Source organism: Vulpes lagopus, chromosome 2 (genome assembly GCF_018345385.1).
Source record: "Vulpes lagopus strain Blue_001 chromosome 2, ASM1834538v1, whole genome shotgun sequence".
NCBI classification, from domain to species: Eukaryota; Metazoa; Chordata; class Mammalia; order Carnivora; family Canidae; genus Vulpes; species Vulpes lagopus.
The window spans coordinates 139,361,695-139,388,832 of NC_054825.1; the positions used below are offsets into that span (position 1 = coordinate 139,361,695).

At 39.3% G+C, this 27,138-nt stretch overlaps 1 protein-coding gene across 10 annotated transcripts in view; it reads right to left on the bottom strand.

Moving 5' to 3' along the window:
- Positions 1 to 27,138, bottom strand: part of PCSK5 (proprotein convertase subtilisin/kexin type 5) — a 446,264-nt gene that overhangs the window by 221,327 nt on the left and 197,799 nt on the right. For all 10 annotated transcript variants that reach the window (XM_041744555.1, XM_041744554.1, XM_041744551.1 and 7 more), the window contains exon 9: positions 24,888 to 24,988. In XM_041744555.1, the coding sequence (XP_041600489.1) occupies positions 24,888 to 24,988 (101 nt within the window). The remainder of the gene's footprint in view (positions 1 to 24,887; positions 24,989 to 27,138) is intronic.

Genomic DNA, 27,138 nt, shown 5'->3' on the forward strand with positions numbered 1-27,138 from the left:
CTGCATGATTTGCCATGACACCTAAAACACATCAATTAAGTTTTCTGTGGCTTTACAAACGAATGGCATTGTGTCTGTAAGCCCAGTCATCATTTCCTTGAAATACGTGCTGCATAAACCTTTAGGGGATACAATGCGATGGATGGTCACACAAAGGTACACTAACTTGAGATCACATGCATGGAAATCAATTCACAATAATGGAACTCAGTGCCACTTCTCCCTATGGATGCAATTCCCTCCAACAGTATTACCCCGAGGCTATAAATTCTGGCCAATCTAAAGGTCTCTCTCTCTTCATGTACTCTGAGACCTGGAATCCAAGTCTGACTTTCATTTTCATCCTCAATCTTTGAAATCTCTTGAAGTAGACAGTACGTGACAGGATGAGAACTCCCCCCCACCCCCACCCCACAAGCTTATCCCAGTCAGGCTGCAAGAAACCCAAGTCTGGGAAGGAAGCAGGAGGACAGACGCAGCCCAAAGACGTACGCAGTTCTAAGTGCACCGACATCGTCCTGCAGGAACACACTGCCATCCGCGTTATTTTTATTTCTCATTTAAATTGGCTCTTAAAAATAATAATAAACACTGCTCAGAGTCACATGAGAATGATAGAACTGTGCTTTGCCATCAGGAAGACTTGGGCTAAATCATCACCTGCTATCTGATGCTTCTATGATGCCAGACAATTTTCTGAACCTCTCAGGGACTCAGTTCTTTCAGCTGACAGCAGAGGTGGTACCACACCGTCTGCAGGGTGGTTGCAAGAACCCAAGGTGATGCATACAGAGTGCCTGGCACAGACTCCCAAAGACAACAGCCATCGTGATTTATTAGGACGCACAACCTACCATCCCGAAAAAATTCAGAAGGACCACTCTTGAGTTTCTGCTAGCATTGAGTTTCTGCTACCTTTGATGGTTCTCCATTTAATTAAGATGTTTTTTTTTTCTATTCCTAAATGTCGATGGTATGGTCCTGTAACAAATAAGCAAACTAGCATTTTTGACACATCAGTGTGTTTGTGCTCGGGAAATAATAATGCCACTATCTGTCAAAGGATCTGATTTTAACGAGCCAATGGTGCAGGCGTCAAGCTGACCGGTTAGGGAAACAAGTGCCTGGACCCACTGTGATTGTAACAAATCCTCTCTCTCTACTCGTGGGAACATCTTGACAGTTGGCCACTGAGTGATGTAGAAGGTGGTGGAATGTTCTTTGTGTGGACATCGGAGTGCCATATGGTACCAAATGTTAGGATGAAGACTGTATGTACTTATTTGCTCAAGTGAACTGCGAGACTGCAGTGTTTTTGAAACTTTTCTACTAGAGGTTAGGGATTTGCAAAGTTCTCACCTCAAAAGCCAGCAGTTGAACCCTTGGACAGGCAACAAAAATACTTGGCTGCATCTCTGTTATTACTATTATTCTAAGTTACAGCATTTTCTCTCATTTTTTTCCCCCGCTGAATACAAAGAATTAAAGTGATGCTTTTCTACCTGCTTATCAAGAAGTATATTTTTAAACAGGGATTTTTCAGTGTTCACCTGCCTTTTAAAGTTCAGTGAAAATCAGTATGCATTTTGGATTCTAGAATTTTAAGTAAATGTTATTCTATTTTAGAAACTCCTGGTTTATTATGTCAACTCCTAGCAGTCTAATTACTAGATGTCAATGGTAACAAAAAAATATTTTTAGGGATGCTCAGTGTTGAGTGTCTGCCTTTGGCCCAGGACGTGATCCTGGAGTCCGGGGATTGAGTCCTACATCAGCTTCCCCTCAGGGAGCCTGCTTCTCTCTCTGCCTATGTCTCTGCCTCTTTCTTGTCTCTCATGAATAAATAAATAAAATCTTTAAAAAATATTTTTAAAAAGCCTTATGCACTGTACATACCCATTGCGGGAAAGGTTAACAAAAATCTAGAACAAAAATTCTGTATTTTGTACAGAATATTTCAAATAACCTTATGGCTGATGTGACTGGAATAAGCAAAAGAATGTTTAACATTTCTGTACTTTACATTAAGAAAACAAAGCTGGCTTGTCATTTAAAGGAAAGTAGAGGGAGGAAGTAGTGATGAAAGACCCCCCAAAAGTTAAGCCTGCTTCCCCATCTATCCCCTGAATTAAAGACCAAAGATACTCCTGGCCTAAGAAAGTTTATACATGATTCTCTACTAGACATGTACTCTTTTTTTTTCATTTTCAAGGCAGCCCGAGCATTAACTCTGCTATGTGTTCTATCTCTATTTTTAGAGTTTCAATTCCTAGAAATTATGGCAGGAATTAGGGGGTAAATTCTACCTTTCTTTTTTACTGCCTTTCTTAGTCTACATGTGAGATACCAAAGTCATGTCCCCCAGATGCCCCGGCAGGGAGGGGTGCACATGAGATGGAATTCTGAGTAATAAAACGTAAGTGGGAGTCTACTGGGCTTTTCTGAGAAAGCCTTTGCTTTCCTGACACAGGCATTTCCCCAATTTTCCTTCACTCTTTCCTTCCTTCTTTTACTTGAATGTGGACGTAATGGCTGGAGCTGTAGTAGCCATTTAAGAAAAGACAGAGAGGGGAACCTGGGTGGCTCAGTCGGTTAAGTATCTGCCTTTGGCTCACGTCATGATCTTGGGGTCTTGGGATGGAGTCCCTGGACATCAGGCTCCCCACTCAGCAGGGAGTCTGCCTCTCACTCCCTCTGCTCCTCCCCTAGGTCATGCTATTTCTCTCTCAAAAATAAATACTTAATTAATTAATTAATTAATTAATAAAAAAAGACCAAGAGGGATGCCTAGGTGGCTCAATGGTTAAGTGTCTGCCTTCAGCTCAGGTCATAATCCCGGGGTCCCACATTGAGCTCCCTATGGGGAGCCTGCTTCTCCCTCTGCCTGTGTCTCTGCCTCTGTGTGGCTCTTATGAGTAAAGAAATAAAATCTTAAAAACAAACAAACAACTTCTCCTTACCTGGCACTCCTCACTTTGGAACTGATCTCTGCCAGGATCTGATAACTGACCAAAGGGTTTTGTCTATCATCTAATCCTTCAAGGGCAAGTTTGAATAGGTCTGTGCTTGGATGTTAAGCAGAGCAGGGACAGCTCACACCCTTTCTAAAGCTAGAATTTCTCATTGAGAGTAATTAAAAAAAAAAAGGAAAAAAATAGGAACATAGGAAGGAAGAAGGGAAGGAAAAAGAAAAAAAGTAAAAGGTACTTAGAAGTACAGGGGGCACCTGGGTGGCTCAGTGGTTGAGCATCTGCCTTTGGCTCAGGTGGTGATCCCAGGGTCCTGGGATTGAGTCCCACATCGGGCTCCTTGCAGGAAGCCTGCTTCTCCCTCTGACTGTGTCTGCCTCTCTATGTCTCTCATGAATAAATAAATAAAATCTTAAAAAAAGAAAGAGGGAAGTACAGGGACAGGAAAAATAAAGAAAAATAATATGGAGTCTGTGGAAAAGACAGTGAACGAAAATTAAATATAGCAATAAGGAAGGCAGGTTTAGATGCCACAATAGAAATTGAGAGAAAGACTAGAAGGAGCATAGAGTAGTATTAGCAAAACAAAGTTTGCATTAGAGGGAGTCAATTGATAACGGATATGGATACTGTGAAAATGATAGTATGGAAAATTGAGTTAATAACGTGGACTACAAATATAAGAACTCCCCACAAATTTTTTTTTTAAAGGAAACTAATGAAGAGATGACAAGGAAATGCAAGATGACAGAGCTGGAGGCCAGGAAACAGAAACACTCTTCGAGATAGGAGTTTTGTCTGCCTCTGAGGACCAACACCTACTGAGTCTTTACGATTTACTTACAGTAATGCACACAAACCACTGCAGGATGCAGATAATATTATTCTTCCCTTTACAGGGAAGTGGAAACTAAGGCTTAGATTACATATGGATCCTAAAGTCAGTAACAGTGAGAACAAGAACAGGAATTTGCATGCAGGTCTCTCAGACTTCCAGGGTAGGTTTTATTCGTAATCAAAATCCCACTTGATTAAAAATGCCCCAGGTAGGCTCGAAGAACTCAGTATGTTTCAGGAAATATGAAGAATTGTATCTCTTACACTCATCCTGATATGTGTATATGTATGTGTATGTGTACATATAGATAATCTCAAACACAAATGAAAAGTATCTTAAAAGCTATTTAGGAACTGGGACACCTGGGTGGCTCAGTGGTTGAGATCCCTGCAGGGAGCCTGCTTCTCCCTCTGCCTACATCTCTGCCTCTCTCTCTGTCTCTCATGAATAAATAAGATTTTTTTAAAAGTTATTTAGGAATTAAAGCAGAATTTTTGCCTTAGGATTCTCTGCAAAGCTCATTTCAGGAGACCCATGAAAAAGGACAGTTAAAACCACTGAAAGGAAATAAGCCCAAGAATTTTATGCTAACCTCCTGTCCTTCATGAGTAAATGCAGAAGACACCCATTGATAGGACTGACAAAGTCAACTAACCTACCTCTCTACAAACACACACTCTGAAAACCAAAATAAAGCAGGTAACGTTAAGATCTATTTCAGCCGATGAATACCTAAGTCCAAATTAAAAACCCTAGAACGTGTTGTTGTTATGAAAGGCCTTCCCATGGCTCAAAAATAAACACAGAGGGAAGACTTAACAAGTCTCTTAACACAATCCTTCAAAAAAGAAAAAAAAATAATGGGAAGAAATAAATTAATTAAAATAGCCTGTGTGGGACGTCTGGGTGGCTCAGTGGTTTCGTGCCGTCTTCAGCCCAGGGCATGATCCTGGAGTCCCTGGATTGAGTCCCGCATCAGGTTCCCTGCATGGAGCCTGCTTCTCCCTCTGCCTGTGTCTCTGCCTCTTTCTCTCTCTGTCTCTCATGAATAAATAAATAAAATCTTTAAAAAAATAGCCTGTTGCATATATCCAGATTATGGTATTAAACATGGATAAATAAGTGTAGGTGGGAACAGCAAAGTAAGTGTGAGCCATGTTCATATTCCAAGGAGGCAAAGGGGAGAACTCCCTTGTAAGATATGTTTATTATTAAATATCAGCTTTATTTAAAATCTAAAATTTAAAGATTATTAAAATATTTTAAAATATTTTTTCCTAAAAAAATAAAATATAGAAACTAAAAATTAAAGAAAGGGCAGAGATTTTTCCACAACACACACACATGTAAAGGTATGGATGACAAGATTAATTGAAATACTATAACATTTTAGACATAAAGACACTGAAAAGGGGATGCCCTGGAGGCTCAATGGTTGAACATCTGCCTTTGGCTCAGGTTGTGATTCTGGGGTCCTGGAGTCCTGGGTTCCTGGGATCGAGTCCCTCATTGAGCTCTCTGTAGAGCCTGCTTCTCCCTCTGCCAGTGTCTCTGCTTTTCTAACTGTGTCTCTCATGAAAAAAAATAAATAAAATCTTAAAAAAGATGCTGAAAAGGACAAGGAAGTACAATTTAGCAGAAAGATAAGGTAGTGTCTATAATAAATATCTAACAGCATGAAATGTTTCTATCAAAATGTATGGATCCAGAGTGGCTGCACCAGTCCACATTCCCACCAACAGTGTAAGAGGGTTCCCTTTTCTCCGCATCTTCTCCAACATTTGTGGTTTCCTGCTTTGTTAATGTTCCCCATTCTCACTGGTGTGAGGTGGTATCTCACAGTGGTTTTGATTTGTATTTCCCTGATGGCAAATGATGCGGAGCATTTTCTCATGTGCATGTTGGCCATGTCTGTCTTCCTCTGTGAGATTTCTCTTCATGTCTTTTGCCCATTTCATGATTGGATTGTTTCTTTGGTGTTGAGTTTAAGAAGTTCTTTATAGATCTTGAAAACTAGCCCTTTATCTGATACGTCATTTGCAAATCTCTTCTCCCATTCTGTAGGTTGTCTTTTAGTTTTGTTGACTGTATCCTTTGCTGTGCAAAAGCTTCTTATCTTGATGAAGTCCCAATAGTTCATTTTTGCTTTTGTTTCTTTGGCCTTCGTGGATGTATCTTGCAAGAAGTTACTGTGGCCAAGTTCAAAAAGGGTGTTGCCTGTGTTATCCTCTAGGATTTTGATGGAATCTTGTCTCACATTTAGATCTTTCATCCATTTTGAGTTTATCTTTGTGTATGGTGAAAGAGAGTGGTCTAGTTTCATTCTTCTGCATGTGGATGTCCAATTTTCCCAGCACCATTTATTGAAGAGACTGTCTTTCTTCCAATGGATAGTCTTTCCTCCTTTATCGAATATTAGTTGACCATAAAGTTGAGGGTCCACTTCTGGGTTCTCTATTCTGTTCCACTGATATTGATCTGTGTGGAGGTTCCTCGAAGAGTTAAAAATAGACCTGCCCTACGACCCAGCAATTGCACTGTTGGGGATTTACCCCAAAGATACAGATGCAATGAAACGCCGGGACAACTGCACCCCGATGTTTCTAGCAGCAATGGCCACAATAGCCAAACTGTGGAAGGAGCCTTGGTGTCCATCGAAAGATGAATGGATAAAGAAGATGTGGTGTATGTATACAATGGAATATTACTCAGCCATTAGAAATGACAAATACCCACCATTTGCTTCAACGTGGATGGAACTGGGGGGTATTATGCTGAGTGAAGTAAGTCAATCGGAGAAGGACAAACATTATATGTTCTTATTCATTTGGGGAATATAAATAATAGTGAAAGGGAATATAAGGGAAGGGAGAAGAAATGGGTAGGAAATATCAGAAAGGGAGACAGAACATAAAGACTCCTAACTCTGGGAAACAAACTAGGGGTGGTGGAAGGGGAGGAGGGCAGGGGGTGGGGGTGAATGGGTGATGGGCACTGAGGGGGGAACTTGATGGGATGAGCACTGGGTGTTATTCTGTATGTTGGTAAATTGAACACCAATAAAAAATAAATTAAAAAAAAACAAAATGTATGGATCAAACACAATAAGAAAAAAGAAGTAACTGAGGGACCCAGACTACTATTTAGGCATTTTATTTTATTTTATTTTTTTCTTAAAGATTTTATTTAGTTTTTCATGAGAGACACACAGAGAGAGGCAGAGATGTAGGCAGAGGGAGAAACAGGCTCCCTGCAGGGATCCCAGTGTGGAACTCGATCCTAGGACCCTGGGATCATGCCCTGAGCCAAAGGCAGATACTCAATCACTGAGCCACCCAGGTGCCCCAGTCAGGTAATTTAATCCATTTATTTCAGGGAAAAGACTATAAAGGATTTGTTTACATAAAAGATATACGTTTATAGTATTAAAACATATCTCCTACAAAGAATAATTTCTTTTTTTTAAGAATTCACGCACCAATTAAAGAGCTTTTTTAATTGCCGATATACTGAGCCAAAAGGAAACCTCAACTGCCCTAAGGAAAAACAATACTTCACATACCACTAGTGTGGCTGATTATCTAACTTCCTTATCTGACCACAGCATAGTGGGGGTGGGGGGGGAAGGTCAATAATAAATCTCAATAGAGACAAAGTTTGTTAATACTTAAAAGTATTATTCTCAATTGTCATTCTACCAAAGAGGAAGCCCAAACATCCTTAAAAAGTAATGATAGCCAAAAGTGTGTTCAGAAGTAAATCTGCAGGTTTTTTTCTTTTTAAATCATACTAATGTAAAAGGAAAAATAAATGAACCATGATTCAACCAATAAGATTAATAAAGAATGAAGAGTGATCACAGGAAAACAGGAAAGATATTAATGAAAAAAACAGCATTAATCATTAACAAATCTAAGAACTGGCCTTTTGAAAGGAAGAATAGCAACAAAACATCTAACAAAGAAAATAATATATAAAATATATCATATTAATATTATATATATTAAAATAATTATATTATGCTACAAATTACAAAATATGCCATTATATTACAGATATATATGTAACTATATGTAATTATTAGTTAATAAATTTGAAAATCTTATGAAATGGACCTGGTTCTGAAGAATATAGATGAAAAAAAATTAAGATTGAAAATTTATCAAAGGATCACCTCTCAAAGGCTTTAGGGACAGATGGTTTCCTTCAAACTTACAAGGATTGTAATCGTAAATGTCTCCAGAGGAAAGAATAGATGCAAAGTTTCACAATTTGTTTTGTGAATTTAACATCTTGATATAAAAAAACAACAATAACAACGAAGTGGTAGAGAGGCAGAGTACAGACAGGTTAAACCAATCTAGGTTAGGAGGCTTGATTCTTCATTTACTACCTATGCAACCATATATTTGAGGAATAAATGAGAAAAAAATAAAGAAAGTACACTTTACAAGATTCTCCTCATATCTCATAAGTACACAATTAATATTAGCTAGGCACTGTAACAATATAGAACATATACACATACACACTATCCAGTTCAAGAAACTATGTGGATGCCTAGGTGGCTCAGCAGTTTAGCACCTGCCTTCGGCCCAGGGCGTGATTCTGGAGTCCCAGGATCGAGTCCCACATCAGGCTCCCTGCATGCAGCCTGCTTCTCCCTCTGCCTGTGTCTCTACCTCTCTCTCTGTCTCTCAATGTGCCTCTCATGAATAAATAAATTAAAAAAAATCTTTAAAAAAAAAAAGGAAACTATAAATGTCAGGAAAATAAACACAAAGGCATGTATAAAATATTCTAATACTAAACCAACTGCATACTAAAGAACCAAATTTCACTTGTAATATAAAAAGAAATAATATTAAAAATCTATTATTCTAATAATAGATTAGATAGATTCTAATAATTAATAATAATAGATTATTATTCTAATAATCCCATAAATGATTATAATGTGGCAAACTAAATGTTAAAAACCTCAACAGATACTGAGAAAAGATCCAAATTCCATTTTTAACACAACCTTTGTAAAACCAAAAATGCTGCATAGCCACATGAAGAAAAAAAAAATCAACAAAAAGTGAAACAAATTAAAAAAAAAAAAAGAATCCAGAGAAAATCAGGACCTAGACATGAAAGCTTATTGTCATTTTTGATACTTAATATTTTAAATATTTTGATACTTAATATTTGATACTTAATATTTAGAAACACTAATCATGATTATATCAGCTTCTATATTTGTACTACTTTCCATATGTCCACATCTGTTTCATCCTGGCAACAATCTGGTGATTCTGGGTTATTGCCCCAAATTTCAGATGAAGAAACTAAAATTTAATGAGGTCAAGAAACATAATTTTCACTTGTTCAAGGCTACCTAGGTAGTAATAGAGTGGAGGCAGGACTGGAACTGATGTCAGCCTGACTCCAAAACCTGCAGTCATAATGACCAGTTTGTAAATGAAAACAAACCCCAAAAAAACTCAAATGAACAGAGAGAAGTATTACCATAGTCCAAAGTCATGTATATATTCCCTCCCCTCAAAAAACAAGGTAGTTACAACACAATGTGAATTAAAGGGGCTAGAGAAAAGAAAACATACAAAAACAGTATCTCTGTTATACATGATATAACAGTAACAGCAAAGCATTCAAATATTTACTATTCCAAAAAAGAAATCTACTCAAAAAAGTATGGAACTAAAGACAAGCCTGAAATGTTATTTTGCCAATAAAAGAGAGATCTGAATAATTCAGAGGCAAATTTTCTTGAATGGGAAAACAAACTGTTATAAAGAAGCCAAGATTCATACAGTTGTCATAAATTGTCATTCAGCCTGTTTTGGGGAACATGGCAAAATGGTTCTAAAATTTTCCAGGAAAAATAAACAGGTAGAAATGCTTCAGAAAATATTTAAAAAGTGGAATGATCATGTAATGTCAAAGAATATACAGAATAATAAACAGAAAACGCAAGGGAGACCTTGATAAATTCAATGACTGGAATGCAAAACAAATTGTTTTTGGAGAGGAAGATTATGTAAGAAATGGCATCGAGTAAATGGATCTCTATGAAAATTCAACTTAGAGCCTCATACTGAATGCCAAAATAAATTCTACGTGGTTAGACATTAACATTGAAAAATGAAAGAAGGGCAGCCCGGGTGGCCCAGAGGTTTAGCGCCAGCCACCTTCAGCCCAGGGTGTTATCCTGGAGACCCAGGATCGAGTCCCGTATCGGGCTCCCCCATGGAGCCTGCTTCTCCCTCTGCCTGTGTCTCTGCCCCTCTCTATGTCTCTCATGAATAAATAAATAAAATCTTTTTTAAAAAATGAAATAAAACCCTAGATGAAAATGGAAGTTGGTATTTGAGACTTTGAGATAGGAAAGACTTTCTAACCTGAGCTTTTAACTTGGGGCCCATAGGTTACTTTGGGGTACAGAAAATCCTCTAATATACATGTGCCTGGGCTCATTTTAGGGGGAAAGCATACATAGCTTTCTTAAGCATACATAAAATTCTCCAGAAGGTCTAAAAAATGATCATGACTAACTGCAAAATTTATTATAAAAAACACAGATAATTGACTAATTATAATGAAAGAATAAAGAAAAAAGCCCCCTCTGCCAAAACAATCTGAAGCAAACTTGAAAGTAGATGACAGGGCAGCCCGGGTGGCTCAGAGGTTTAGCACTGCCTTCAGCCCAGGGCCTGATCCTGGAGACCCAGGATCGAATCCCAGGTCAGGCTCCCTGTATACAGCCTGCTTCTCCTTCTGCCTGTGTCTCTGCACCCCTTCTCTCTCTCTCTGTGTTTCTCATAATTAAATAAACAAAATCTTAAAAAAGAAAGATGACAAATTGATAAAATATTTGTAATAACTATGGCCAGGGCAAATATATGGAGCATATGCCAATAAGAAAAATATTAATAACATGATTTGTAGAGGATTCACAGCATTACAGCCCTTTCGAGTGACTTGGAAACACGTTTCTGAAATTCAAGTTGAATATCAGTTGCTAGAATTCAGGAGTTGATTGACACCCAATTTTCAACAAGTGGACAGAGACAGAACTCACAACGACCTAGAATCTTCTTGAATCTAATCTTGCTTGACTGTGTTGGACAAAGCATTATGTGGTTAAAATGGATGGTAAAAAACTAATGGAGAAGGGAGGACAAGAGGAACAACAGGATCTGAAGGGAAGGTGATAGGCAGATTGAAGACAATCAAGTAGGAAATATTTTTGTAATAAATACATTGCGTATATTAAGAGTGTTTGAAACAGGTATCATAGTATTAGAAGTTACTGTACTATTCAAGCATAAAACAGTTGCTGAGCTGCTGAAAGTTGTGTAGGGATGCTTTTGATCTTTGTTTCTATATTTCTACATGCTTTTTTTTAAAAAAAATGGTATGTATTATTTTAGTGATAATCTAATTTTTAAATGGTTCTATTGCTAGCAATATTGGTGATGGGTTTGCTCTTCTGGGATCTTTCAGTATTAAATATTTTAGTGCAAATGGAATCAGTGGATGACTGGTAATTTAATTTTGCCAAATAAGGACAGCACCATTTTATATAATTAAGAAAAATTTTTACCAAAATAGTACATAATTTCCAAATAAGTCACTTAAGAATTTTTTAAAACTAAAAAAACCCCTGTATTTTAAAAATTACCTGAATTATCTTACCAATATTATTCTCCCTTGCCTGGTGATCTTTGAACACTCTCGCTAAATAGCATCTCTACAGACCAGATGGTCTCTGGGCAAACTTCCAATGTTATGACTTCTCAGACAAACTGATCACAAGTATCTTCTATTCCAGGTATGGTATTGCCTATAATGGGGAGTTTTAGCACAATGAAAATTATAAAATTGAATACATCTGCTATGGCAATGAGGCTATTAGATGTCACCTCCAATGGCACCTAAATTCAGAGCAGTGAATAAGAATACAGAATGACTAATATGATCACTCCCAGATCATGCTTTCTCCAGGAAGCTCCCTCTTACATTCTTTCAAGTCAGTTATAAAGGTTTCCAATAGCCAAATCACAAGCAGGCTCCTCTGAGAGCCTGCCTTAAATTTCTCTCAATTCTCTTCCCTCCTCCCAACATTCACTGGCTGTGTACCAAATTTTTCAGATAAACTAGTGTGTCCACCAAAAATCGAAAATTAAAGGGTGCCTGGGTGGCTCAGTCAGTTAAGAATCCAACTCTTAATTTCAGCTTAGGTCATGATCTCAGGGTTGTGAGATCAAGCCCTGCATCTGGTTCCACACTGGGCATGGAGCCTAAGATTCTCTTCCCTCTCCCTCTCCCTCTGCTCCTACCCCCCTCTAAAAAAAAAAAAAAAAAAAAAAAAAAAAAAAAGATAAGACTTTGACTAGATTCTGGATGAACAATTTTAAACTCTGAAGTGATGCCCCATTTTCAATCATATATGGGCATGTTTCTAAATAATGGTAGAAAAAATATGGCTTATTTCTCCTTTTCTTTTCATTTAGCCTTCTGTTATATAAATCTTGGTCTTGATTTCAAGCACAATTGGATAAAAAAAGGGTGAAACTCAGTTAATGCTGCAAACAATAACAGTAAAAACTCATAAAAACCAAATATAAGTTGGATCAACTTTATGACTCCACTTTTAGCAAAAATGGTATCATTTCATTGGTGACCTACCTAATCTTTTCCTTATTTGCCATTATGCACCCTTCCCTACCCTTAGCCCACCAGCAATTTCTATCACAACATCATCCTTTGTTTTACTTTTTCTTTCATAGTGCTTAATGTCAGATGTAATTAACTTTTATGCTGTCCTTAGCTGGAATGCATGCTCTCTGAAGGCCAGGTTCGAAGCATCATATGCATTTGGGATGAACCTGCTCTACCATTCTGGCAGCTAATGCTTGGAACATACATGCTTTGCTCATAGCTGTATTATAGTTCTAAGCATGGTGCCAGACATACATGGAGTTACATCAGAATTCTGATGCTAGGGGATCCCTGGGTGGCTCAGCAGTTTAGCGCCTGCCTTTGGCCCAGGACGCGATCCTGGAGTCCTGGGATCAAGTCCCGTGTCAGGTTCCCGGCATGGAGCCTGTTTCTCCCTCCTCCTGTGTCTCTGCCCCTCCCTTTCTCTCTCTCTCTCTCTCTCATAAATAAATAAATAAATCTTTAAAAAAAAAAAAAGAATTCTGATGCTAAAGGTTGCAACAGTGACCATAAGATGTATTGCAGTTTCTGAGATGGCAAAAAAAAAAAGTGTTTCAAAATAAAGAGATGATGGTAACAAGCATGACTCAATAAGTATTTCTTGAATGAACCAGTCAACATTTAAAGTTAAAACTAAATTTGTCAGCATTATACCCCACTAACTATAGCTACCCAAACAGATACCTATTCATATTTTTGAATAACTAAGAGATTTTCTTCTCACCACTTATTCACTCACTTGTTATATGAATATTTGATTGCCTTCTATGTGCCCAACCTTGTTCTTGGTGCTCCTGGGGCTCACAGCCTGGGAGAGTTTCCTTCCTGTGATCTAGAGACCACTTGCAATTGAATTACCCAAACTATTTTGGGGGCTTCAACATCTGCATTTTTTAAAAAAGATCTTATTTTTAAATAATCTATATACCCAACATGGGGACTGAACTCACAATTCTAAGATCAAGAGTCACACGCTCTACCAACTGAGCCAGCCAGGTGTCCTCAAAAATCTGCAACTTTAAACAAGATTCCGTATGACTCATATCCTTAGAGTATAGCTTGAATCCCTCTTTTTCTATAAAGTCCTCCTAAATCATCCCTATTCCAAGTTTTATCCCCTTTCTCCATACTCATGGCCCTTATACTTCATGGCGGCCATTTGCAATTAACCATGTCTTGTTATAGCTCTTTAAACAGAAAGGTGATGCAGTGCAATAGTGCATTCTGGCATCAAATTGCCTTGAGTTCAATTTCCAGATCTACCATTTACCACCTGGATAAACTTCTAAGCCTCTCCCTACATTTGAAATAGGGAGATAATGCCTATTCAGAGTAAGCATTCAGTGAAAGCTGGTTTTATTTTTCAGCATTTTATTTTTGGATTTTACCTTTTTGTACTTTTACACACTACTTCCACACTCAGTTGGGGCCCATGGCATGCAGAAACTTTTGTCTCATATACAGCATCTCAGAGTCAGATGTATAATGACTTTATGGATTAGAAAGACACTACCAGACTTTCAATGGAATTCTGTTTATCTGGGATATGCAAAGAATACAAAACTTTACTTCACCTTCGTCATGCCTATGATCACTCAGTAAGGTTCAGAATCACCACAAAGAGAGAAATGAAAATTCAAGATGGCAAGAAATAAGCCAATCTTCTACATGCAAACTATCTTTCTTTTTGTTTGCAGGTCATATACGAGGTATCACAGCTTACTTCACTATGAATTTGTTGTTTTGAGCTTTTGACAAATCAAATGCCATAATCGACTTGTTGAGGTCAGAACGAATAAATCTTGTATGCTAGTGAAATGACATGCTTTTCAATCTGTCAGCTCCACTTCTCTTCTTTCTGTTTCTCTCATACTGATGGCAAAACATATTATGATTCTTCAAAAACAGTAAAAAGAATGCTGGAATCAGCTAACCACAAAAATAATAGTGTCACTAGTAACAATTAGCTTCTTCTGAACAAATGACACAAACATAACCTAGAGGTAAAAAATTACAGGTGAAGACCACTTGACCATATGCCAGATGGACTCAAATCTCAGCCTGAGAGGATAAATCAGGGTTGAGTTTTAACTGGGTTTCAATATAGAGTTTAGGAAGAAATCTGAGAATGTTCAAATACAAAGACAGTGATATCTGATGAAGCCATACAGTAAGTCATTTTGGAGAATGTACTTAAAATATGCTTTGATTAAAGCGATGAAGTTAGTAAACTATGGTACAAAACTATAATGGGCCCTGGGGATAAAAAATAAAAGCTTCTCTTATGCTTAGCAAGAAAAATTATATTTGATAGTATTTGGGGTGTTACCATAGACACTATCAAGAACAAAAATTTCCTGGCAAAGAATAAAATCCACGAACCCTCAAGAGATTAAATTTAAATACTAAATTTTACATACTTACATACTTCTTGAAAACCTACTAACTCATTAGGTTTTCTAAGCAATCTTAGGGGTAACTGCCTAAAAGTAATTTGCTATTAATGCTCTATTTAAATTAAAGGACATGGCAGTCGATGAACAATTTATAATGTAAATAAATCCATATTCTATATTTTCTCTCTTTTAAAAAATGTAAATTGTCTTAGTCATTTATAGAAACCATGATCTTAGTGAATTCTAAGAATTACATAATAAATTGCTAGGGGAGCCAATGCACAGTCAGTAATTGTAGGAGGAACTGGCTACTGGCTACAGGTCTTGTTGCAAGACCTGTAGGCCCAGTGATCTAGTCCCATGGGTATTTAAGCTTCTTTTCTCAGAATCCCAAATGGAACACAATCTAGCCAAGAGCTCTAAGAAGAAACAAGAACTCAGCCTTCAGTTTTTCTTTTCCTTCAGAGCACATTATCTAGTTCATTCCCTGTTTGCTGCACTTGCAAAATGAATATCAAATCTATCCACTTCTGTCTCCATCATCATCACCTTGACCAGGCTACCCTAATCTCTCCTGAACTATGGTACTAGCTTCCAAAATGGTACCTGCTTTGCTTCCACACCAAGAGTTTTCCAAGCAGAAGCTGGAATAATCTTTAAAAATTTTAATCAAATCATGTCTCCCTCCTTAAAAGACTCCACATACCTCTATCATGCTTACTTACTATAACATCCTATGTGATCTAAACTTTTCCAAACTTTCAACTCATACTACCGATGCATATCTTCCTATTTCTCAAACCCAGTAACCTTGTTCCAACTATGTGGTCTTCCCAACTTGCTCCTTACTCTCCCTGGAATGCTCTGTCCAGTTCTCAATAAGTGAGCCCTCTTATATTTCAGGTCTCAGCTAGAATGTGACCTCCTCCAAAAGGTCTCTCCATTATCACTCTAGATAAAATGGTTCCCTTCACAAATCACTCTTCATTATTCTATTCTGTTTATGTTGTTCTTAGTACTCATCATTTGGTTTGCTATAGACTGCCTTGTCAAATAGTACAAAAATTCCATGTGTGTCAACCCACCATTCAACTTACAGTGTCTAGTGTAGGAACTGACAACTAGTAGACCATTAATACATGTCGACTGAATGGATGAATGATTCCACATAAGCTCAATATTACCAACAACCATATACTCTTTATACACATTTCAGAGATGAGGAAAATGAGATTCGAAGTTTCTTTCCAGTGGTGCCTGGGTGACTCAGTCGGTTTCAGCTCAGGTCATGATCCCACGGTCTCAGGATCGAGCCTTGCATTGGGCGCCCTGCTCAGTGAGAACCCTGCTTCTCTCTTCGCACTGCTCATGCTTTGTCTCTGTCTCTGTCTTAAATAAATACATAAATCTTTTTTTTTTTTTAAAGAAGTTTCCTTCCAAAATCCCTTCTCACACATTTTTTTTTCCCTCTAGGCTTAAACTATAAGAAGCTTCCTACATTGTTATTTTCTTAGAGTGGTCTCATTGCTTATAGAATTCTCAGGCCCAGTGTCCTTTGAGATGGAATTCTTGTCAAGATGGTGGAGAGGATGGAATATCATAGATAGTAATATAATTACTATAAAATGGGTCAAATCCCAGAGGACACCAAAAAGGTCTTCTCACCTTTGTCTTAAAGTGATATTGCTTAGGTTAAATCACAAATCTTGGAAATTTATTCCATGAGACATTTCTAATGTAACATATGACACCTGATAAGGAAAAATGCTGGGGATTACAAATTAATTGAAAACTACTCTTCCTAAGAAGTGATCTTTATTTTTTAATTTTTTAAAAGATTTTATTTATTTGTTCAGAGAGACAGAGAAAGGCAGAGACACAGGCAGAGGGAGAAGCAGGCTCCCTGTGGGGGGCCCCATGTGGGACTTGATCCCGGGACTCTGGGATCATGACCTGAGCCAAAGGCAGATGCTCAACGAATGAGCCACCCAGGTGCCCAGAAGTGATCTTTATTTATTATGACACTAATAAGAGTAAAATATGTTCAGTGAATAATTACTTTTGAACATACAACTAAGCAAAAGAAGCAGCTAACAATCACCTGATCACCTATCTGTCCTCAGTGCACTCTGGGCGACTCGACTACCCATTCCTTTCTTAGTTTCCCCATCTCAGGAAGGGGATAGAAAACATGAGCTGCATCTCAAGACAACACAAGGTGAAGGAGCCTCCCGACCAGGGCTTTCCAGCAGTTCAGGACACCTCTGGAAACTGTACTGTTTTAAGCCATTAACCACTAGTTAGGTACAAAGTTGAGTCCAGTGAAAATTGGCTTCCACATAATTTGAACTCGAAAAGTGCTAGAGGACACAGTGTATTGTCTGTGTGTGTGTAGACATAACAAAGCTATTTTCATGCACAGTCCTGGCATAAGGCCCGTGGTAACTGCTCTGTGGGTCTGGTTACAATTATTTCACTATAGGGAATAATTCAGGACAGTACATCCCTTCTCTGTCCGCTCGGCCTCAAGTGGAAATGTGTGCTGTTTTTACCTCACCAACCTTTTCAGTCCTCCTCCCTGATCACATTTTAAGTCTCCCCACCCTCCTCATGCTACCCTTCATGCCAGAAACCTCAGCTAAATGCTAAGCCCAAACTATGACACTGAAGCACTCAAGAAACTCTTGAGAGTATGGGGAGAGGGGGAAGGATTGTGCGTTAACTCCATCCTTACCCTTGTAATTCTACGGAATCTGGGCACATGTGCCTATATTCTCATTCTTTGTGCATGTGCTTCTTAAGTTCTCAGCAAAAGAAGTAAAACTCTCCTAAAAGGAAAGAGTTGGTATGTTCTCTGCTACTTTACCTCAACAACCAAATGCATTTGTCTCTCCGCCCACTGCAGCATTTCATACAGGGGAATGTAGCCCTTGGGAGAATTTCTGATGGAATATGTTATATTGACATGTGTTTTTAACTAAAAAAACAAAGATAAGAAGAGTTTACAAGATATCAGGCCTAAGATGCTAACCCCAATATTTAGAAATGTTTATGTCTATCGAGTCCTTCTTATGTGGTCTCTTTGTGAGACGGGTCACTTCTAGAACTTTGGAGCCCCTCAATCAGTGACTTCAACTCAGCTTATTAAAAACTCCAGGCACCATCTCAACTGTCATAGGTATTAATTCTCACAAGAATTGAATCTCAAATACTTGAGGCATTTCCTCCTATTTTTCCTGCACCGGAAACATACAGAAGACAGAAATTGTAACGAAAGGTAGAGCCAAAGCATACAGTGGTTGATCTGTGGGAACTGCATTAACATTTTTTTTAAAAAAGATTTATTTATTTATTCATGAGAGATACAGAGAGAGACAGAGAGAGGCAGAGACACGGGCAGAGGGAGAAGCAGGCTCCTTGCAAGATGCCCCATGTGGGACTCGATCCCACGACTCTAGGATCATACCCTGAGCCGAAGGCAGACACTCAACTGCTGAGCCACCCAGGCGTTCCCTGCATAACATTTCTATAGATGGACTTTGTAGGTTTAAAAGAAATGCAGATGGTAAGTTTAATTTCCTGAGAAAAGAATTTTCAGGATGATTTTCCTGAAATCAACAGCATATGGTATGGATCTTCTTGTGGCTCAACATGTCTTTAACCTTTCCATGTCTCATATTATCCCTTCCACTAAAGATCAGAGGTAGAGGGGCTTCTCTTGGAAGCTAAGGGAGGGAATAACATCATGTCTTCTTTTTACCCACACTAAGCCCAGTTCTAAGGAATGATAAGTCAATTGGGTAAGAGATGAGTTGAGGTAGTGTGAGGAGAAGTCACTAATTAACACCAACTAGAGGAACTGAAAGATAAAAATAATGAATATATGAAATTGAGCAATTCTGTTCATTTTATTCTCCTGGTACAGAAAAGAAGAAGGTTGGACTAGATGGACTGATTTAATGTTTGTTTGGAAATGACCTTTTGCAAAAGGCTGTGCTTAGATGTCATGGAGATTAGAAAAGTGTCATGGCACCAATGTTCCAAGTTGGATCATGGAGGCTGGCCATTTCTATTTTCATCCAAATCCTCCACACTCTGAAACCCTTTGCCCCAAAATGATGTCACTGGCTTTCTTAAATAATTTGTGCATATATGTCAGTGTACATTTGCCTCCCTTTGAAGGCAAGTGACATGTTTTACCAATAATCGAATTACGTCCTGCTTAATTCACTTAGCATCTAGCATAAAGCTTTAACTTTTTTAAACCATGTATTAGATATTTGTTATATGTATATAAATAAAGACTGCAAGGTATAATCCTTAGTCTCAAGGAGTTTAAGACTCATTTGGAAGAGAATACAAATAAAAATATCTGTAGTACAACAGTAAGTTAACTAAGTTACCTAGTACCATATTCTTTCCACATACATTCTATAACCTGTGTTCTACAAATACGAATATATGTTATGTTCCAACAGGACATTTGAAATAGGAGAGAACAGATAGGTAATAAGAAGAAAGTAAATGAGCCTACTTAGAGATGTGTGCATATGTATACCCATGGAGCTAGCTAGCTAGCTAGTATACAGAAGGAGCAGGTATATTTCCAACACAGAATGAAAGCTGTCACCCCAATTTACTTATTTCCAGAAGTTAGGTTCAGATATATTAGATGTTCTCAAAGGAAGGTATCCCTGAGGCCCCTGAGATATGAGATTTGAGGAAAACACTCTGAGGTCACTTAAAACAAGGATTTGTGGAAGATGCTTTTGTGTCAGTACTCTCCTTGTCAAAGTCCTTTATCTAGGACTTTAGAAGTTTCTACCTGACTCAGTCCCTTTTACTCATCATTTACTGTGTAACATTTCTTGGTTGCTAAACATATATCACTCAAATTTCCAATGAGAGGCCATTTACAACTTAAGGCCAAAAGGTTTCTTTAGTAAACTTTAATTTTGAATGTTCTGAGTTAATGCTGGTAATTGAGCACATAAAAGACACCACTAAACTAGCTTCTCTTTGCTAATAGTTATAGACTCAGGTCAGGGAAACTTTCAGTAAAACATAGTTTAAGAAACTGAATAGTAGGGGCACCTGGATGGTTCAGGTGGTCAAGCATCTGCCTTCAGCTCAGGTCATGATCCCAGGGTCCTGGGGTCCAGCCCTGAGTTGGCTTCCTGCTCAGTGGGGAGTCTGCTTGTCCCTCTGCCTCTTCTACCCCCATCTTATGCTTTCTCTTACTCTCAAATAAATAATTAAGTCTTTTAAAAAAAAGAATCTGAACAATATATTTGTATGGACATCAGTTATTTCCATCTTTATTTTATAAACCATTTTACAGGAAACATCATTTGCTAGCAACTGTCTTTTCTCTTCCCAGGGGGCTAGAGTACTAGCCATACACACACACACTAGCATCAAGATGTACTAGCTAAATATATACTAGTGTCAAAATACAAGGTCCAATACAAGCTCTTTATACATGTGACCTAGTGTTCCAGGCTGCTTATCTAAAACTGTTAGTCATATTTCACTACATTCTTCATTTAAGGACACTCATTTTACTAGAACTCTCTGAGTTATGCCATGCCAAAAGACATCACTTTAAACAGCAATGGCCCAAATGAAAATTAGCTCTCTCGTAATCACTGATTATAAAAATTCCCTCTTCACTCAGCTGAAAAACCCAAAAATTCCTTTCAAATACACAAAACCCCAATAATCGAAATAATATAAACCTCTAAACTAATATATACATGACGAAAGCATCCCAACACAAAAGTTTTCTTCCCTCTCTCTTATGATGACAATATTTTCTTATTCTGAAATTGCTTACAGTTTTTAGAAGGCTAAGAAATGTATGGCTTTCCATGCCCAGGAAACAGGTCTGGGAGCAGAAGGAAATGGCCTTATTTACTAAAAAGGCAAAGTTTGCAACCAGACTGCCAGAGGCAGCTGGAGAGAGAGAAGAGGCTCAAACCCAGGAAGAGCAGGAAAGGTGGTAGATTTTTAGAGGCACCCAGAACCCTTTCAATCTTGGGTATAATATAGTTTTACATGAGTATCTGGGGTGCACTACTCTGGAATCTGTCACAACATATGTTCTTACACACTTGTGGGGAAAAAGGATGGCCTTCGGAGTGGGTGTGTGTGTGTCCTGTGAGCTGTCACAGCAGAGTTAACTTATGACCAAGCTTTTGTGGAGCTCGGATAAGAGATCTGCACCCTTTAAGCTTATCTGTTTCTATGTTTTGTATCTGTTTTTGTTTTCTTTTCTCTTAGATTCCTAAGAAGGTGTTTTGTTTTGTTTTTTGTTCGTTTGGGGGAAAAGCTCGGAGCATAGGGGAGCGAGAAGAATCAGGATGGCAGAGAGGCCAATTGTTGAAGTAGCTCAAGAGGAGAGTGTACTGTTCTACTGATGCAGCCAAGCACCTGGGGATGCAAAGAAATTGGGCTGTGAGCAGCTCAGGAGGTGGGAGCCTCCCTTGAGTGGACACTATAATCAGGCATCATTAGGAGAAATGGGAATTCCTCCCTCTAGGGCATGGATAGTTGGGTCGTGCCCACACATGGGGACTAAAGCCCCTGCAGGCAGCTCTTCCCCGCCCCCCCCCCCCACTAGGCCTCATCCTTCTCACTGACCTGAGCAGGGGATGCGTAGTGGCAGTGCCCCTGGGGTGTAAGTCTGCCTCTCTTGTACCTTTCTCTCCTCTCTCCTTACAAGGGAGTATCTTGGAGATCAGGCTCTTCAGCTTGTGAGACGAAAGGCTGATTCTCCAAATACCAAGGTCCAAGTGTTGCTGAGAAGTACTAGTATAAGACGAGCTCCTGGGGGAGTGGGGGCTGCTGAGTGAGTGGGTGTATTTGCAAGGCTTACACTTAGCGCTTGCAAAACTGTAGCCTTGGCCTGCTGTCACTTGAGCTCCTTGCTACAATTTCTTACTTCCAGATACATTTGACTCATGTGGGAGGCCCACGGCTTATTGACCCTGGTTTATTATCATCAATATCTGACCCACTGTTTTAATATTCAGCCATCTTTTTCCTTAACCTCCAACTTCTCTTACAGGCAAAGACTGGCCTGTGGAACAAGCCCATGGAGTTAAGAGGCAAGGCTTATCCTGTGTTATTTTATCAGATTATTGACCATCTACTTTGGTACCATGATCAAACTGTACTGCTTAAAATCTTAGCATACAGTGGGTTCTTCCGGGCAGAGCATATCCTGCAACCTTCCTTCCACCCATCACAGTTTAGTCTTTAAAAATGCTCAAAATGCAAAGAAAGAGAAAACAGGTAAAGCCTTTTAGGGTGTTCCCAGCCCTAAAGGGAATTTATCAGCCCAACTGAGTGGGCTGTTTGGGGCACAAAAATAGTGATTTTCCATTTGAGCTTAAATAGTGGTCAAAAGAATTGTTGATATAGTCATGTTATATTAATATCCCAAGGAACTGAATATCATATATGCTAAGTTTGAGATTATAACTGGTTTTTTGGGAGGGGTGCAGGCAAAATTCCTGACTTTTTCTTTTCCCCTTCAATATTTTGTGCACAGGAAAATATTCCTGAGAGAAACCCCAAAACTTCAGGATGAAGATAATATATTTTCAAAAATCCCATCAATAGTGACCAACTGAAAAAAAACAGTTAATGGACTTCTGGGGTCACACCTGCCCAGTGGAAAAGTTGTCAAGTGAGAATTTAATAGGATAACACAAGTTCTCTGCTACTTTATTTTATTTTATTTTAAAGATTTTATTTATTTATTCATGAGAGACACAGAGAGAGAGAGGCAGAGACACAGGCAGAGGGAGAAGCAGGCTCCCTGCAGGGAGCCCGACGTTGTACTCGATCCTAGGTCTCCAGGATCACGCCCTGGGCTGAAGATGGCATTAAATCACTGAGCCACCCAGGCCGCCCTATTCTCTGTTACATTAAAGGATATAATATGCTGAATGTTTACTTCTTTAAAAGCTATATAATATGCGTTTATCAATTTAAGAGGTATAATACGCTGAAATGATTAATATTTAACCTCATCAAAAAGGAAGAAATACGGGGGGCACATGGGTGTCTCAGTGGTTGAGCATCTGCCTTTGGCTCGGGTTGAGATCTTGGAGTCCTGGGACTAAGTCCTACGAGCCTGATTCTCCCTCTGCCTATGTCTCTGCTTCTCTCTCTGTGTCTCTCATGAATAAAGAAATAAAATCTTTTTTTTTTTTAAAGGAGGAAATACAAATACTTGTGGGAAGTGGATATTCCTCAGCTCCAATCCTTAGGCAAGAGGCCAGCAAGAGAGAGGACACCTGCTATGTCCTGAATGCTTCTATCCTCAAGAAATTCATACGTGAAACCTACTGTCCAATGTGATGGTACCAGGATGTGAGGCCTTTAGGGGGTGATTTGATCAGGAAAGTTGAGCCTTCATGAGAGGGATTAGTGCCCGCTAAGAGATCCTAGAGAGCTCCCTTGCCTTGCCTCTTCCTGCTGCCCTGGGACCCACCCCAGAAGCAGGCTTTCACCAGACACCAGATCTTCCAGTGCCTTGATTTTGGACTTTCCAGCCTCCAGCAAAATGAGAAATAAACGTTTGTTGTTTATAAGTTACCCTATGTGTGGTATTTTGTTGCAGCAGTCTGAACAGACTAAGGCAGCCCACATCCAGAGCTGTGTTGTTCTGTCTGTCTCCAAGGCTTTCAATTTACTCTTTCCATATGACATTAAGGCCCGATCGCCCTAACACAGGCTCCCTGCCTCAAAGAGGGGTGGCTGTAAATGTACTATGGATGAGTCAGGACCTTTCTTATCAAAGCACCTGAGTCTCGTCATGACTCTGGTATTCTTTTCCTGTCACCTGCTATTGTTGCACATCAGGGTACAACTAAATCAGAGTAGCTTTCCATTCCTCCCCCCAGGCAGGGGTTGAAGGCTATTTTCGGAAAAACACTTACGTTATTACTTCAGTGGCTTTTATGATCCTCTTGTAGGAGGGTGTCAGAGCGCAGACCCACAGCCCCCTTTCTAAAATCCTTGGACTTGACGCATTTGGAATTCAAAGTTTTTTGAGATACCACATCCACAGCATATATTACATACAACTTCCAGTAGGGGTCTGAGCCAGCACCTCATAACCAAACACATTCATATTTCTGCAGTAAGATGTATGAATTTTCACAATCAGGACTGCGAATAGCCTCAAATCAGTTCAGGACAAGCTCTGCCATCAGATGAGTTTGTGTGTCAAATGTGCAAAAAGAACTTTCAGTTTTCTGGACGTTTCATAATTTTGAAATTGAAGGTAAGAGAGTGTAGATCTGTATGAGGTTTTGAAAGAATTAAGATCAGTTATTTCAAAGAGTGAAGACAGCAAAATCTGCTGGTGTTTACAGAAAGAAGAGGTGAGACCTACCGCTCGTAATCTAAGGGGCCTTTCAAAGGGAACTTTTCCGACACAGAATTTGACCACGTTGACTAAGACTGAAGGTAGTAGATGGGTTGTTCCTGTCTCTGTGCTTCGGTCCTATGACCTGACACATTCTGTCCCCCAGAGGGAGCGCTATTATCATGGAATCTGAGCTGCCTCACTGTTCTGCAGGGTAAGGGCCCCCAACTGCTCTGAGACTCCCAGGAACATTCCCAGACTAGAATAAAAACCTCAACAAGGCAAGAGTGTTGGAGCCAATTGGCATGCTTGCGCTATGACTCCATAATAAAGTAATTACACAGTTTGATTTTTTAAGGATATAAAAACCAAAAAAAAAAAAAGTGTTTTTTTTTTTCTTAATATAGGGAAAACAACTCTTTTTAGAACCCTAATCTTTGGCGTTTTAAAGGTGGGATTTAGAAGGTTCTACTCTGGGCTCTTGTGCTAGGGATCCTATAGTAGGGAGTGGGTAAGTTGTCCTTGAGATGAGGGGTTGTCGCCAGCGGAGACATAGGGAGATAAAGGCTTACTTGGCTTCCAGGGCCAGTGCGATGATGCCCGCAGCCATGGGGGCTGAGGCCGATGTCCCGGTGTGGTTGTCCGTGCAGCGCTGCCTCAGATCCGTAGTAATCTAGAAGACAGAAATGGAAAATTCAGGATTCTGGGGTCAATGTGAGTCAGATGCTAGTAGAAAGACATTCACTCATCAAAGTGGAATGGAGGGGTGTTGAAATAGTTGTTTTAAATTCCTTGTTCTTGTACTCCTGTGACTCTATCACTTCTAGAGAATTGCCTGTGTAAATCAACTTTGAAAAGAGGAGCATTTGGAAATCGGACTCCACTTCTGTTAAAAACCAGGGTCAGGACTAGGGTGAGAGTCTCTGGCTTGGAACAGACGGGTTACGCAAGTGTCACTTTAAATTTTACGGCCCCCCACCCACCTTATCCCTTGCTTGCTTCACCCCAGACCCAGCTCTAGTTAAAACTAAAGTTCTTTCATTATCCCAAACATTTTTTAATAATCAGATATGATGAACCAATAACCAGACAGTGAGCTGGGCGTTGGTAGCAGAGAAGCACACGATCTGGCCCCTGCCCTCCCAGAACTGAGCTACTGGGAGAGCCACAGGTTGAAGGCATGCTCTGCCAAACAGAACACCGGTTTTTAGCATCCATAGAAATGTTGCATGGATGAACCAAGACCTCCTCAAAGATTTAACGTGAATACTAAAAACAAGCCTGAAGACAGTGTGGTTGATGGAAGATTACAGCACTGAGTGCCTGCCGGTATATTACAGAAGGAGATTCACCATTTCTCCCATTTTTGAAATTGGAATGTGAGGACTAGATCATTTTTTTCTCTTGGTTTGATTCCAGTTTACTTCAGCTGTGGCTGAATAACATTCCCATCAGCAAGAGCTGTGCCTATTAACCTTTCTCTCATGATCATTCCACCCCAGGAGAAAGACGTTAAACCAAGATTCTCCTTAACAAGACAAATTAAACACTCTGACATAAGATTTCGCAAACCAGTGAAACACTGAAGATTTAAAAAAAAATCCTCCCCAAAAAGCATCCGCTTTTGCCTCTTTGGGGCTGATGATGCTCTGGCTGGGAACACACAAGTCTTGTGAGAGGAGCTGGTGGTTTCTTTGCAGTTATTGGAAGACAGTAGTTAAGCTTTCTTTGGCATCAAGACAAGCTTATTGTCCCTATTTTACAGACAGGAAAACTGAGGTGAAAGGTCATCAGAAAGGTGTGGGGGGATAAAGGCGGCTGAAAACAAAGTCTTGCTGTTCTGAGGTGTATCCTTCCAGAGGCGTGTCAAGATTGGTTGATTTGGAAAGAAATCTGATCTTCCCAGGAAGACAGTGTTGTGTAAATTTTCAGAAATAAGCCCGCCCCTAAAAGTTTCCTCAGGGTCCCATGAGGATGTCTGAATGAACTCTTTAATTATCTGGGGTGACTCTAGATTGACATGCTGGCTGGCCTAGTTTCACATAGGGCCATCAGTTTTGTCTTTTCTCTGGTCCTTTTGACACTTTTAGTGTCACCAGACTATCCACCAGATAGTCCCTGGTACACAAGTGGCAGAATGAACAAAAATATATAGAACCATAAAGACGTGGTGGTGGGAGACAGGAGGCAAGCCTTACCCTCTTTTCTTGAATAACCAAATGGTGATCAAGAGCCCCGACAGTGTGGCAAGCAGGGTAGGGTGCTTCTTGATTAATGGACCTGATTAACTCGCCATCTTCTGAACCTCCATGTTGGATGCTTGCAAGATGTTTGGGTAAACAGAGCACTACCCACTTGCACATAAGAAACTTTCTGGGTTTTTAATTGTTGACTATGAAAGGTATTTCTTTTTGTTGTTGTTGTTGTTGAGATAAAAAACACGCAACACAAATTTACCCTTTTAACATTTAAGTGTCCAGTATAGTATTGTTAGCTACATGCACATCACTGTATCATAGATCTCTAGAACGTTTTTTATCTTGTGTGAATAAAACTCTACCCATTAAACAACTCCCCATTCTCCCCTCTGCCCAGCCTTTGGGCATACCATTCTACTTTCTGTTTCTACAACTTTAACTACTCTGAGTACCTCATATAAATGTAATTGCATAGCATTTGCCCTTTTGTGTGTGTGTGACTGATTTACTTCACTTAGAATAACGTCCTTGAGTCTCATTTTGTCGGAGCATACGGCAGGATTTCCTTCGTTTCAGGCTGCATAATATTTCATTGTATGTATTTACCGCATTTTCTTTCTTCATC